This window comes from Lytechinus variegatus, chromosome 3 (genome assembly GCF_018143015.1).
Source record: "Lytechinus variegatus isolate NC3 chromosome 3, Lvar_3.0, whole genome shotgun sequence".
Lineage (NCBI taxonomy): Eukaryota > Metazoa > Echinodermata > Echinoidea > Temnopleuroida > Toxopneustidae > Lytechinus > Lytechinus variegatus.
The window spans coordinates 7,970,468-7,985,743 of NC_054742.1; the positions used below are offsets into that span (position 1 = coordinate 7,970,468).

General features: G+C 33.8%; 1 protein-coding gene across 1 annotated transcript; it reads left to right on the forward strand.

The window, feature by feature from the left end:
- The first annotated feature begins 332 nt into the window (after positions 1-332).
- LOC121410134 (protein FAM185A-like) lies at positions 333-11,212 on the forward strand. The gene is made up of 7 exons (XM_041602020.1): positions 333-1,006; positions 2,063-2,172; positions 2,853-2,945; positions 3,442-3,619; positions 4,702-4,800; positions 6,215-6,340; positions 7,853-11,212. The coding sequence occupies exons 1-7, from the start codon at positions 439-441 to the stop codon at positions 7,960-7,962; spliced, it is 1,284 nt and encodes a 427-aa protein (XP_041457954.1). The 5' UTR covers positions 333-438; the 3' UTR covers positions 7,963-11,212.
- Positions 11,213-15,276: the final 4,064 nt, after the last annotated feature.

The following is a 15,276-nucleotide window of genomic DNA, read 5'->3' on the forward strand; positions in this document are numbered from 1 at the left end:
ATGTGTGATATTAGAAATTTAACACGAAAGACATAGCCTAAATATTGCTAACATAATACATTTTACATCTTTTCTGATGTTTATCCATTGAAAATTACAAAAAGGAAAAAAAATATATTTTGTCATATCATCATGGCGACTTTTTCGATATCCCAAAAGGAGCTATAAATCTCACAAAATATTCATAAAAAATTGTAAAATGCTGTTATTTTCAGCAAAATTTGCACTGATGGTGTAAGCTGGTGTATCCACAATATGTATTTGTATGTAGCTGATTGGTTTGAATAAACTTATGTCACTCTAGTCTAAAAAATAATAACAAGTGTACATAACCTAGACTAATACATTATTATTTATGTAAACATCGATCCTTGGCTTTCGCGGCCTGTCTGTCAACCAGGAAAATCTATTCTAACGTTAAAAAATCGTCCTGTCAAAATGGCATTTCTTTCAGGATTGAAACAAGTTAAATATTCTTTCATGGAGAGTATCAAGACTTCAACAAGAAATTTCAATAACCAAAGGCAGAACATTGGTAAAGTTGTAGGTAGGTCTCCTGTAGAAGATCAGCCAATTGTCGCCAAGCGAAGAACTTCTATGCCTGGAGTTTCGGTGGCAACGTGGGTCAATTTCCGTAGCTTTCATTGTACTGGTGCGCGTGCTAGTGGTGAAGAAGGAAGCGACGTCGTGAGACTAAAGTCATGGCCATTTGAACTCGAAACGCCTTTCGGAATGCTTTTGGTTAAAGATTTTCCATTTCCCACTCGTATTGTGCCAACTAATCCTCATGACTATCCAGCAGGAGACAGAGTATTTGTTCATTTATTAGCTTCTTCTGTTTCCTCTGACGAGTCTGATGCTGCATTGGATCCTTCTTCTTTTGCAGAAACCATTTCAAATATTTTTTGCTTGTCAAATGAAGAACAAGGAATTACAATTTCTCATGATGGTTGCTCAGGCATGCTGCCACCCCTGGCTTTAGTTATTGAAGTACCAACGTGTTATGGTATAGTAATTCCGTCAATTCTTTTCTTTGCACTTTGCATTTTGTTTCTTAGAAGTTGACAATAAATCATATATACCCAGTTGTGTGTCCGGACGATCAATTTTAGAAAGTCATTTGGAAAAATTACAAGCAAAGTTACATCAATTTTTAGTACAAAATGTTAGAAAATATTATAGAGGACAAAATAGAAGATGATTGCAACTATTGAATTCATATTTTTAGTGTAATCCAAAGACAAAAAAGAAGGCTTCAAAAATATAAAGTGTCCGGACACCCGACCCCTCATCCTACATCATGTAACTTATTTCAAAGCAAGAGTTTTGAATTGGACAAATATACATGTAGCTGGCAGCACCAGGGGAAGGGGGCATTCCCCCCCAAAAAAAAAAAATGAAAACTGAAAAAAAATATAATAAATGCTTTCTATAAGGATCTTACTAAATCTGTAAAATACATCAAAAGTAAAAACAGCATTTGCTGTTCAATTTTTTAAAATTTACTCATCCATTCACTGTTCGTTCCCAACGATATAAGTCACAAACCATGGCCCTGGGTATATAGCAAGGGCACTGGAGCATCTCCAAAACTTTCCTTGGGTGCTTGTAGTGAGCACCCCCAGGTATTCTGGAAGATGTGTAAAAAGGCAACCAAAATGAACTTTTTGTTGTGAAACCCCCCCCTTTTTTTCTCTCTTCTATTTTTTATTTGTTTTTACAGTAGGCCTATCCTTGATTTTTGTACAATTTACTTGTTTAAGTATATTGACATATTGCAATATTTGCCAGATTAACTGCCATCGACCAATTTGTGTCGACTGATTAATGATTGGTGAATCAAATTTCCTAATAGGCACATAGGTTAGAAATTAATTTACAATTTTTGGAAATACTACAAAATAATTTATCATTTTTTTTCACAATTACATTTACAAAATGTATTAAATAATGCTCGAACTATTTAAATTCATGTGTGAGATGATTCTTAATATTTTGATGTATGATACAAATTGATATGATGAAAGAAAATTCTTTTTCTTCACCACAATCTATACCATAGATGTAGATGTGTCAACTAAAGATGAAGGCCATATTTCTGTTGAAAACCTGGAAAATGAAATGTGTTACATAAATACAAACAAGGGAGACATCACGCTAAAGAGTATGAAGGTAATGGAAAATTGAAAATATATCTTAGATTTTTGTATATTCTTTATGATCACTGTCAAAAAGACTTGTCTTGTGATGTTTTTTTTTTTTTGGCATACAAATAGAAATGAAACTTGTATGAAGAAAAGTATGAAAAAAAAATTAATCAGATTAGTCATCAGAAACAAAACTAAATCTAAATTTCATTTAGGATTAGGTCCTGGAAGGCTATACTTTTCTGATTATCAGATGAAATCTGATTGAGAATTTGATTTTTGTCCTTATCTTAAGATAGCAGGGCCTGGAAAAACAATAAAAACATTAAAACTACCATCTGATTATTATTTTTTTTTCATGGTCAACTTACTCCCCCTTCTTCACTTTCGGCTAACCCCGCCTCTTTGAAAAATAAATGCGTGGGAATAAGACATCACTTGAGGCTCACCCTCCTGTTACATTTTCCTTATCTAGTAAAAGTATAATGTAATTTTAATTCCAGTAATGAAAACCATTATCATTCTGTCTTATTTCAATAATGAACTTATTATAGTTTCAGTCATTACTATTGATGAAAATTATTGGTTCAGTTTACAATTTATATCAGTTAAATTCCTATCTTATAATCTCTTCTTTATTTAGACCAAATTTTTCTTTTATCAGAATAGAGTTTTTTTTTCTGCTATACATTCACCTTTTTACAGTCTGCCCATGTTAATGTCGAATCAACAAGGGGAAATATCAGCTGCCTAAAAGCATTGCAGGGAAGTGGAGTGATTAAAACTAGAAATAATGGGGTAAGTTACACCTACTATTGTTGCTTGTATTGTTATTCAAACCATAAATTGTATTCTAGACTAATTGTGTTAAGATTTAATTTTCTTTAAAAAAAAAATGAGAGATGGACATAATAATTCCAATTCTAAAGATAACTTGTCACGTTGTCAAACATTGAACAAAAATAAAGAATTAATTTAGGAAAGCATTCGTAGGTGTGTATACTTTTGTTTGTTGGGTATTTTTAATGAGGAAAAGAAGAAAGATGTTTGAAGTCCACCTTAGGACATACACGTACATACTAGATGTATTTTACAACTCCAATCCTGACATGGATTCTGATTTTTGTTGTTGTTTTAAGGTCAAGATCCAAGTCCACACAATTTTTTTCCCTTCTAGAGTCATGAATTTGTTGAAACACTTTCATGGAAAATGCAAGATGGTTCTATATGTTATACTGAATTCCTGTATATACCAGTTCATCTGAATGCATTTCCAATCATCTTCTGATTTTAGACAGTGAATGCTGATAGGATCCAGGGCCTTGACTTTGAATTCTCCACCGAGTCAGGAGATGTTCACATCAAAGATATTTACACTAGGAAATCTCAGGTGTGCAGTCATACAGGATCAGTTCATATAAGTAATATGCATACTGACTGCAAGATAACCACAGGAGGAGATGTTTTTACTGGTATGTATACATTTTTTTTAATCACTTGGAGGTTTTTTTTACTTTGAAAAACAATCTTTATTTTTTTTGATAAATATGCAGCTAGTTGTAAATGAGTATTTTTCAGAGAGTTATTTTTTTTATGTACAGTTGTGTATTTTGGAAGCAAAATTTGTACAGAACAGATGATTAATGAAGAACGAAAACATAATGTCTTGTACTTTCTACTACTCCTCCTACTAGGACTACTACTACTACTATTACTACTACTACTACTACTACTACTACTACTACTACTACTACTACTACTACTACTACTACTACTGCTATTATTACTACTACTACTACTACTACTACTACTACTACTACTACTACTACTACTACTACTACTACTACTACTACTACTTCTGCTATTACTACTACTACTACTACTACTACTACTACTACTACTACTACTACTACTACTACTACTACTACTACTACTACTACTACTACTTCTACTACTACAACTACTTCTTCTTCTACTACTTATACTGCTACCACTACTGCTACTACTATTACCTTTTCTATTACTGCTACTACTACTACTACTACTACTACTACTACTAGTGCTACTGCTACTACTACTTCTACTACTACTGCTGCTGCTACTACTTCTGCCTATACTATTATTACTTATATTACTGCTATCACTACTACTACTGTTACTACTACGATTACTACTGTTACTACTGCTACTATTACTACTATTATTACTGCTGCTACTATTACTACTACTACTATACTACTACTACCATTATTGCTACTGCTATTTTTCTTCTATCACTGCTACTATTAGTACTGCTACTACTACTACTACTACTGCTGCTGTTACTACTACTGCTACTACTACTACTACTACTACTACTACTACTACTACTACTTCTACTACTACTACTACTACTACTACCACTATTACTGCTGCTGCTACTATTATTTCTATTACTGCTACTATTACTACTGCTACTTCTACTACTCCTACTGCTACTACTCCTACTGCTACTACTACTACACTACTACTTCTTATATCGTTATGACTACTACTGTTGTTTCCAATCTGTCAGGTTGTGTACAAGGTTCCATGTCAGTTAGTCTTCCAGGTCAAGCTACATTTAAAGGCTATCTATCCTGCCATGATGATATCAATATTGAGACTGATAAAGGTAAATTCTTTTATTACTAAAATCATGTCATTTTTACAGTGTTGTTAATCTCTACATCCTTTAAATGTACAGTTGAATTTGAGACCTTTCATATAAACCATACATATGAATCATTTTTATTTACATTTTCTTGTGCTTGGCTAACCAGGAATTTCTATCAAAAAGATAGAAAGTACTACTTGTATCAAGTTAATTTAAAACCATTACAGTCCGTCCTCTCTGATCCGGCCTCCCCTTGTCCGGATCTCTCCATTATCCGGACGCACACTTGCCAAGATTTTTTTTTCAATTCAGTCTAGTACGTGAGTAAATGAGATTGCAATCTAAACTCAATCCTATACGCAAACTCCCTTTGATTACATATATTTTCCAATATAGTCTACCTAAAACAACATTATTTTTCATGAAAATATCTCACCCGAATCACCAAAAAAACGTAGGCATGATAATTTTCCAGGAAATGGGGCGCAGTGAAAACATTTCATCACATTCTCTTTTTGTTTTCCGGAAAAAGCAACACATGTCTCGCTAGCAATACGGACAGCGCCATCTATCATGTTTAAGCCTACAGTCAGTATAACTGGGCGTTGTGGCGTGCGCCTGTAATCCAAGCTGTGGGGAAGTTACAAATTGATGCAGAGGTTCGAGGTTCGAGCCCTGGTCACGTCTTTCAGATGGTGACGTTAAAGGTCAGTCCCAGACATAAATAATCATATCTGATTGATACACGTCTGACAAAACTCAAATACACACACATAACAATGGCTGACATTGCAAAGCTGCGATGGCCGCCTCGATGATCTAATTGTAAAACTTAGTTTCATCGAGTCATTCATTCTCTTTCTTTTGAGGTATGCTCGATTTATATCTCAATTATTTGAGCAGGTAAATTATCCAACAGTTTTTGCCACCAATCAATTTTATTTCTGTAAAAATACCGCCTATAATTTGCACTGACACTGCAGTGAATACTGTCTGTGTATGCCCACTAAATAGATTACGTGCAGCTATACTACCGCGGAGCTGGGGAGGCAGCTGCGTGTATTTAATATTGGGTCTCCCAGATCCGGATAAATCCCTTATCCGGATAGGTGCTGGTCCCAACGTGTCCGGATAAGAGAGGTCGGACTGTATTCAGTTTAAAAGATATGAACCTAATAGAGTTCTCATGAATTATGTTATTATGAGATGTTACTGGTCTGCAGTTTATATTGCTAATTTTTGGCTTGTATGCATTCATAATACAAGTATATTGGGATGTTGCTGGTCTGCAGTTTATATGACTAATTTTTGGCTTGGTATGCATTCATAATACAAGTATATTGCATAGTTAAAATATGTTATATCAATATATAACCTCAACTAATAATCTTTTTATATACCTCCATTTGATAATTTCCTGTATGGACTGTAGGAGACATAGAGATAAAGTTACCCGAGGAGTGTGTATCACACATTGATCTAAGTGGACATCAGGTTGATATAGATAGTGCTCTAGTATTTCTTACTACCCAACCATCTGATCATCAGCAGGTGATAGGTAAGAATTCTACTGACAGGTCTCATACCATTTGTTGTCAGCTTTAGCTAAAGGCGGTATTATGGTATCATGCTCGGTGTCCATCTGTCTGTCCGCCCGTCCATTGACTTTTCCTTGTAAGCGCGATAACTTCAGTTTATCTTAACCTACATGAAGGCTCATATGATTTGTATGATACTAGCATGGATCCCAGGAAGCCTATTGATTTTGAGGTCAAAAGGTCAAGATCACAGTGACATGTTTTCATCTTACCCTTGTAAAGTCCTTGTTTTCTACGAAGGTTAAAAGCTTGTGTCAATGAAAATATTTTACTCACTTTATATAATGCTATGGTTTTGCCAATTCTAGATTATTGTTGTATTGTCTGGAGAATAAATTTAAAGAAGTTACCAAAATGTTGAATAAGTTACAGAAAAGAGCCGCAAGAATAATTTAAAATGTCCATTTCTTGACCCCTTCTGAAAATTTATTTGGTTTTTTAGACTGGAAAAGATTTGAAGATCAAGTTCGCATTTTTGGATTTATTTTAATGTTCAAATGTATGAAATATATTGCTCCCACATGTTTGTCCAAGTTATTTACTTTTAAGAAAGAAATCAATTCATACTGCACAAGAAATTCCTCTCAAATACTGTTACTGTGACTAATTACATCATGATTAGAGTAGAATGTTGCATAATTCAGGAGCTGCATTCTCTATCATCAGGGGTATGTTCTGATGTTTCAGATGGATATTTCATTAATGTCTTGAAGTCATTAATAAGGAGACTGTTTGAACTACAAAGTCATTTGTATATGAGGAGATGAAAATTTGCCAACTGGCTGAAAAAAAGAAATAAAGAGAGAAACCAATCGTATTCTTAGAGAGGTTAGCATAAAATATATCAGGAGTTTGTGCTTGAAACTTTGAACAAACTTTTTGAAATTTTCCACCCATAGTACTTTATTATTAGTATCATTTGTAGTAACATCCTGTCTGAGCATTAACAAATTATACAGAGCTTTGCTTTACCATGTCTGGACAAGCAAAGTAGTGACTGAATCGAAAATACAAATATATTCAATATGATATAGGAAGATTTTGTAAAATACTGATTATTTCATTTTCAAGTGTTGTTTATTAAGATCAGACACTAATATTCATCAAAACTTGTTACAATATACAAACCCGGGTGGACAAAGTATCATATTAGCTGAATGCTGTATCACTGTCCTAGATATGATTAACTTAGAGGGCATATAAGATAGTTGGAGAGAATTGTTCAGTTGCATTTTACAAATCAGTCCAGTGTTTTTAATGAAATCAACCAGTGAATAACTGAATGTACTCTGATAAACCAGAATTGGATTTTCAACCATGAGATTGATGTACAAAGAGGTAAACAAGTTGTAAAGGATAAAAAACAAATTATTCTTTGACCGTGTTAAATTAATTACTGTAGAGTCAAAGTAAGATAAGTTGTTTTTCATCAGAATTGCAATGGAATATTTCTTTTTCTCTTGTTAATACAGGTGAGCTAAATGGTGGTGGTGTTGATGCAAAGATCATTGCCAAGTCTAAAGAAGGTAGTATTACTGTGAAGACTCAATCTTGGTTTGATTCTTTGGAATTAGGAACCTGAAAGCAACAGTTAATAATCTGTGTTTCTTCTAGAGTGTGTGATAGAGATATCTATATCAGGTCTAAAGAGAGCTGTATAACTTTGAAGATATTTAGAAATAACTCTGGCATGTCATGATTATGGTTGAATGTTTTATACCTTGAAATGAGTTTACGCCATTTACTAAGGAGACGGTGGTCTAGTGTCAAAGACTACAGGATCTAAAGAGCTTGGTAATTAATGATGTGCTTATATTATAATGAAGGTGGCAAAGTCAAATAGACAAAAGAAACTATTACTTACGTATTTTACTTGGATGTAGAGACTTAAAGCTTGAAGCTTATTAGCCTCTCGTCACATTGGGTTGTCTCTGGTATGATAAATATTTCAATGGATAGAGTTTCCAGTGCTTCTGAATTGCAGATATAAATGCATTTATACTAGTAGCAGAAACTGCTTCCTCTGGCAAAGCATTCCAGTTATTAATGCTTCTAGCTGTAAAAGCATATTGCTGTGTCTGTAATCTACATCTGCATTTCCTAAATTTCATAATATGGCTTTCATGGTACTTATATTGTCATTGAGATGGAAAAGACCACTCAGATCTATCCGATGAATACCTCTTGTGATTTTGAAGATTTGGATTAATTACTTGATGCAAGTCCCTCAAAATTGCATTTCTTCTTTTTGTCTCCCCTGTACTAAGTTTGGCAGAGACCTAGTGATCACTTTTTGTCTCACCAATGGGCCGTTTCATAAAGCTGTTTGTATGATAAGAGCGACTTTAAGAATGACTGGTGAACCTTTCTTACACACTTAACCATTGCTAATGTATGTACCATATTTACCACATGGAAGGATCACCAGTCGTTCTTAAAGTCGCTCTTAACTTACAAACAGCTTTATGAAACACCCACCTGCATAGCAGAGTGAGACTAAAGGCGCCGCTTTTCAGACAAGACTCACGGTTCATGAACCATCTTATTTCATATTTGTATACCACCAAAGATTGACCTAAGCTATATTTTGTAAATTGTGTATATTTATTATGACTTGAAAAGATCCAATTTAGTTGGAAATATTGAAGTTTTGTTTTAGAATAATGGAAATATAATTACATTGTCTCACCTGCATAGCAGAGCTAGAATATAGGCACCAGCTTTCAGACGACGGAAAGCAGCGACGGCAGCATCAAAATTAAATCTTAAATGTCATAACGTTCAAAGTTTATGGACCCAGCTCAATAAAACTGGGACATAAGGGTAATGGTGTATCACTGAAAATCCTGCATGAGTTTCAGGCCACATGTCCCAAATTCAAAAGTCACTTATCATATGAATGGTGTTTTTTGTGAATATTTATTCAATAGTTGTTTTCAAAGTCAGCACTGCTGCTACATTGAATCACATAATGCAGGCGAGACTGCCAGAGGTGTTCCACTTGTATTTTTATAATTTTGTCATCACTTTGTAAGGCAAATTGATATTAGTGCCTTATGAATTCCTGTCTTATATTTGTTAAAAATATTTGTTTGCAATTTCTACTCTTTGTGCTATAATGTAAATTGATTATTTACAAAATTTATAATTGATGATAATAATTATTTGCCTACTTATGCATGTTATAAATCAAATCTCTAATGGTCATTGGGTACATCTTGCTCTCATAAAGGCCTGGTCACACCGCCCGAGCGTTGTTGGAGCGGTCGCGGAGCAGTAGGGAGAGAGGGTCGAAATTTGCTCACAAAATTGGGGGGAAAATCGAAAACAAAAATCGAAGAAAAAAAACAATCGAAAATGGTGAACGGTAGCGAGCGGTGATGATTTTTTTTCTCTCCGCTCCACGACCGCTCCAACAATGCTCGGGCTTTGTGACCATGCCTATAGAGAAGAAATAACATTGTCACTTCTTGAAATTGCAGTTTGTCTAAATTGACTATTAATTTCCATATACATAATACATCAGCATAACTGCTAGTGGGTGTATTTCTATTTGATATGACTCTGTTTTTGATGGTTTTCTACAAATATTTGCATTCCCAGTGGTGCTAGAATTTCCAGATCATACAAAGGTTTCGATAATGGTTCCACCATTTAAACATTTAATTGCTTAGAAAGTTCAAGCACCACTGCATTCCCAAACCATTATGTATTAATAAGTGTGTTAAGTCATGATTGAAACGATGGTGTAATGTAGAGAAATATTTTCATTTCAGAACCAGATGTAAGATATTCCATGCATCAAGTTTCCTGTTGATAATGGTGGCTTTCTGAAAATATAGCTTCTACCAATGAACAAAGAAAGTATCAATACATCAAAGCTAAGCGTTGTATCTCAGAGTGTGGGGTTTAATAGAAGTTATGCATCATTGTATGCAGTGATGTTTACAAACCACCATACATCTTCATATCATGTGTATTATATGAATTCAAAAGTAATAAGAGCTCTAGGTTTGTATCTGTAATGAGAAATGTGTTATGCATCATTGATGACATGGTATTCAGTAGTCATGTGATATCAATTCAAATATCCTACAGTCTTGCAAGAACCTTTTTCTTTTTGCATGATCAAAATCAGTTTTGAAAACAAGTTACAGTATGTTATATTGAAGAACATGCTAGTTGTATCATCACTTCATAATTTCTCTTTTTTTTGTAATTCATGTTTTATTCATCATTTTCATCTATAGTAAGGATAACAAAGATCCATGATATAACGGATCACATTATAAGATTATTATGATGTTGGCATATGAAATGTCTTACATACAAATTGAATAACATAAGAAGGCATCCGTTTGTTTACAACAAAACATAAAAACAATCAGGCGTTTGGCCATAAAAGAAAAAAAAAAACAGAACAGCCTCCCTCTTTTATCGCCTCTTTATGATATTCAAAATGGTGACCCACTTGCAGACATGCTCTTCTAATTTGCATTTCCTTTGTGCTATGGTATGTTCAACAGTTTCAAATGATAAAAGAAAGTTACAAAAGTGGGAGAGAGTAGGTTTTGTTTCATAGCACTGTCATCTGTAAATATATTGTTTACCTGACAAGAGCAAAAAGTTCAAAATAAATACATTTCTAGGTATTTGGGGCTTATAGAGAGAACATTTCTTTCTGTGAGGAAATGAGGAGGATCTAGTGAAGCAAAGAGTATACCAACATCATTCCAATACAAAACAATATAAGTATTTATATCATAGCACTCTTCACAATAATTGTATCACAGCACTTTACAAAATGAGTAAAATCAAAATTGTGAAAGAGAGAAAAAAAAGAATTGATTAACAACATGGCAAGAGGAAAAAAAGATGCACAAGAGTTTCAGGCGAAATTTTGCAAAATGCACAAAGTTTATCCGTTACTTTGTGAGTATTGAATAACCAAACCTTGATGGGAATCAACTTATTAAGCCCTGTTTGGCGTTCAACAATTAAAGGGATAACGCCTCTTTGATCTGGCCCTGCACAGTGGCTGCCAGGCCCACTATCAATAGGGCAAACCAAATTTTTTTAGTATTTCATTTTATGTCTGTTTCGAGCAATCAAATATGTATTTTCATAATTAAAAATCTTGAATCGTAGAGCTCGATGTCTCGCATCTACTTGTCTATAGTAATACAGAAGGTAGTTTTAAAAGTTCTCTCACTTCTTCTTGTTGAAAACCAAAGGTGTAATTTAATTGTGTATATATATTTGAAATTGATGGATTGTTTTCCTTCATTAAAAATGAGTAAAATATATAAATTTTTTATTGGTACACATATTGCTTCTCTATTGATGCCATCAGTAGTTAAAGCTGGGATCAATGAAATTAAATTTTATCGACAATGGGATGAAAGTTTTGAGATAGAAAGAATGATTTCCATTTTGATGGCATAAATTTGTAACAGTCAAAAAGCAAAAAGTATTCAACAAAAGATAAACCCTTAATATTTGCATCTTTCCATCTGAATGGTCTGCCATACTCGTCCAATATATGCAATACCTTAACAAACTCTTTTATCTTTGGTTTATATAAGGATTTTCCATCTTGTAATATACATCTATTATCTCATATTATTTGGTCACATATTTTTATATGTTTTTCTGAAAAACTACTCCAACTAATCATGATATCTGTATACCATTCAGGATTTGTCAGGTTTAGAATATTAAGATCATAATTACAATAGAATATGAAGTCACCACTGACATTTTGAAGCAGTGTGAACAGGATGATTTTCCATCCCTTTGAAATTGAATTCGATGTGAAAATTCTTTGTATCCACTTAACTTTTGGCACTTGTAGAAGAGATTTGACACGTTTTCAGCCCTCCATCTTCATACTGCTTAACAAGTACCTCCCATTTGATCCTGTCAGGAACGTTTCAAATAAACCCATTAACTTATTAACTTCAAGTTCATAATTGAAGTTCTTCCAATCCCTCCACCTCTATCTCTCTCTCTCTCTTACCTTTTTGTCTCTGTGTTCCTGTCTATCTCTACCCCCTCTCTACCTTACTATTCCCCTCCCTCTCTCTCCCTCTCACTCTCTTCTATCTGAACTCTATGCAATAAGATATAGTCAAGGAGATGTAAAGTTACATTATTGACTTTATTAATACCAACAAAGTACAGAACTGGAAGCACAATGTGAGAGTAATGTAAATGTCAGACTTGTACTTTAAAAGAGCCAAGTATTTGTTCAGTATATGATTTTTTTTATCAGTTCTCCAATGAACAGCAAATGCACTTCAGAATAAAAGGTAAAATATATGGCAACCAAAGTTAAGGAAATATTTAGCATATGCCTTTCTATTAAATGCTATTTTTAATGAAATCTCTGGAGAAAGCTTCATACTTTAAAGATATAATTGATTACAAATATCTACTCCATATCTGTCAAATGATGTATGTACATGTAATTGTTTGGGCTTTCAATATGGTCTTTAACAACTTCAAGTCAATTCAATTTCATTTTTTTTTCCATGACTACAGTAAATTGCATAATGAATAATTATGGTTTCTACTTGCAGCCTCCATATGAATTATGCATAATCATGATAGTTGGAGAAAATTCTGTTGAATGGTTAGTAATTTGCTATCATGGTTGTAGAAAATAAGTGTAAAAAGAGTGTTTATTATAATTTTTACCATTGTCTTATAGGTTTTATGAAGAAGTAAATTATTTTCAGTCTTTTTCATGATCTAAAATTTAAAAGAAAATATTTTGTTTTCTTCTTGTTTTATGTCACTTGTCAGCCATTATGTCATATGTACGATTCGTTAAGTTTTTGTCTCACATGCATAGCAGAGTGAGACTATAGGCGCCGCTTTTCCGACGGCGACGGCGGCGGCGTCAACATCAAATCTTAACCTGAGGTTAAGTTTTTGAAATGACATCATAACTTAGAAAGTATATGGACCTAGTTCATGAAACTTGGACATAAGGTTAATCAAGTATCACTGAACATCCTGCATGAGTTTCATGTCACATGACCAAGGTCAAAGGTCATTTAGGGTCAATGAGCATTGGCCGATTTGGTGGTATCTGTTGAATTACAATCAAAACTTTAAAAGTTTTTGGATCTGATTCATGGAACTTGGACATAATAGTAATCAAGTATCACTGAACATCCTGTGCAAGTTTCAGGTCACATGATCAAGGTCAAAGGTCATTTAGGGTCAATGAACTTTGGCCAAATTGGGGGTATTTGTTGAATTACCATCATAACTTTGAAAGTACATTGGTCTAGTTCATAAAACTTGGACATAAGAGTAATCAAGTATCACTGAATATCCTGTGCGCATTTTAGGTCACATGACCAAGGTCGAAGGTCAATGAACTTGGGTCATAATGGGGTATCTGTTGAATTACCATCATAACTTTGCAAGTTTATTGATCTGACTTTTGAAACTTTGACATAAGAGTAATCAAGTATCACTGAATATCATGTGCAAGTTTCAGGTCACATGATCAAGGTCAAAGGTCATGTGAGGTCAATGAATTTTGGCCACATTGGGGGTATTTGTTGAATTACCATCCTATCTCTGTAAGTGTATAGGTCTAGTTCATAAAACGTGGAAATAAGAGTAACCAAGTATCACTGAACATCTTATGCGAGTTATAGTAGTTTTCAAAGTCAGCAATGCTGCTATGTTGAATCGCGTGATGCAGGTGAGACGGCCAGAGACATTCCACTTGTTGTTTTAGAGACATAGACAAATGGTTTATTGATAAATATAAAATCAAGACATCATCTCGGCTAAGGCCGAATTGCGATGTATTTAAAAGATAATAATGACGCAGGTAATTACGAAATAAATAATATGAATAAAGTACTAATTGTGTTGTGGAATTCTAGAAAGAAATCTTCATATTATCTGGGTAATCCACTTTAAGATTAATCAAATCTTACTCGGAATGTTTCCTTAGGTCCAATGTTTGTGTTTCCTTCTGGTAAAATATGCTACAGTGGAGAATGTAAAAGTGAAATTCTCAGCAAAAGCTGCAGAGACAAAAGATTAAAAGTGGCGTCAGCTAAACAGCAACAACAAACATTGCAGGATAAGAAATAAGGGTTTTGACTAGAAACAGAACTATCTGGAGTAGCGAAATGTTGGTAATCAATATGGAATATTTTTCCTTTCTTAAAGTGTTCGAATAACTTATTATTATGCTATTTTCACCTGAACAGAATTTGTGATCTACAGTGCGTATCAAAAAAAAAGTTTACACTTTGAAAAAATCCTGTAAAATTATACATTTGTAATATCCTGAAGATTTTTCCACATTTTAACGTTGGTACAGATCCATTCAAGCAAATGACGATATAACTATCGAAAAATATTTCCGCTTGAGTGAGCACCACTTACTTTTGAAAAGTTAGTGAAAAATGATTTGCGCAGAACGTTGAAATAGCTATGCGAATAAAAGTAAACCTTTATCATGAAGAACACGTCACTTAGCAAGTAAAATTGATTTGAAGATACTTTTGACCTCTTTCAACTTGTTTGCTTGCCCAATACACTTCGAAGAGTGCATTGCGCCCGCCCTACTCCCCCACACACCAAGGCCATCAAGATGATATTTGATTTACACTGAGCTGTGATTTACATAAAATGAATTAGGCTTGATTTTCATTCTGTTAATCATGTTGAGCTTGGGAAAAGTGTGGAGAAACAAGTATTAAATGAAATAATAAATGTCAACCCACTTTAAATAATAAAAACTTAGTGAAAAAGTGCAGGAGATGTCTGATGTAAACTTTTGTTCAGATTCAGTTATGTCCTCAGATCCAGCTGGCACAAAAAGGGTAAAAGTTGTCCTTACTAAGTGTTGAAATTTCAA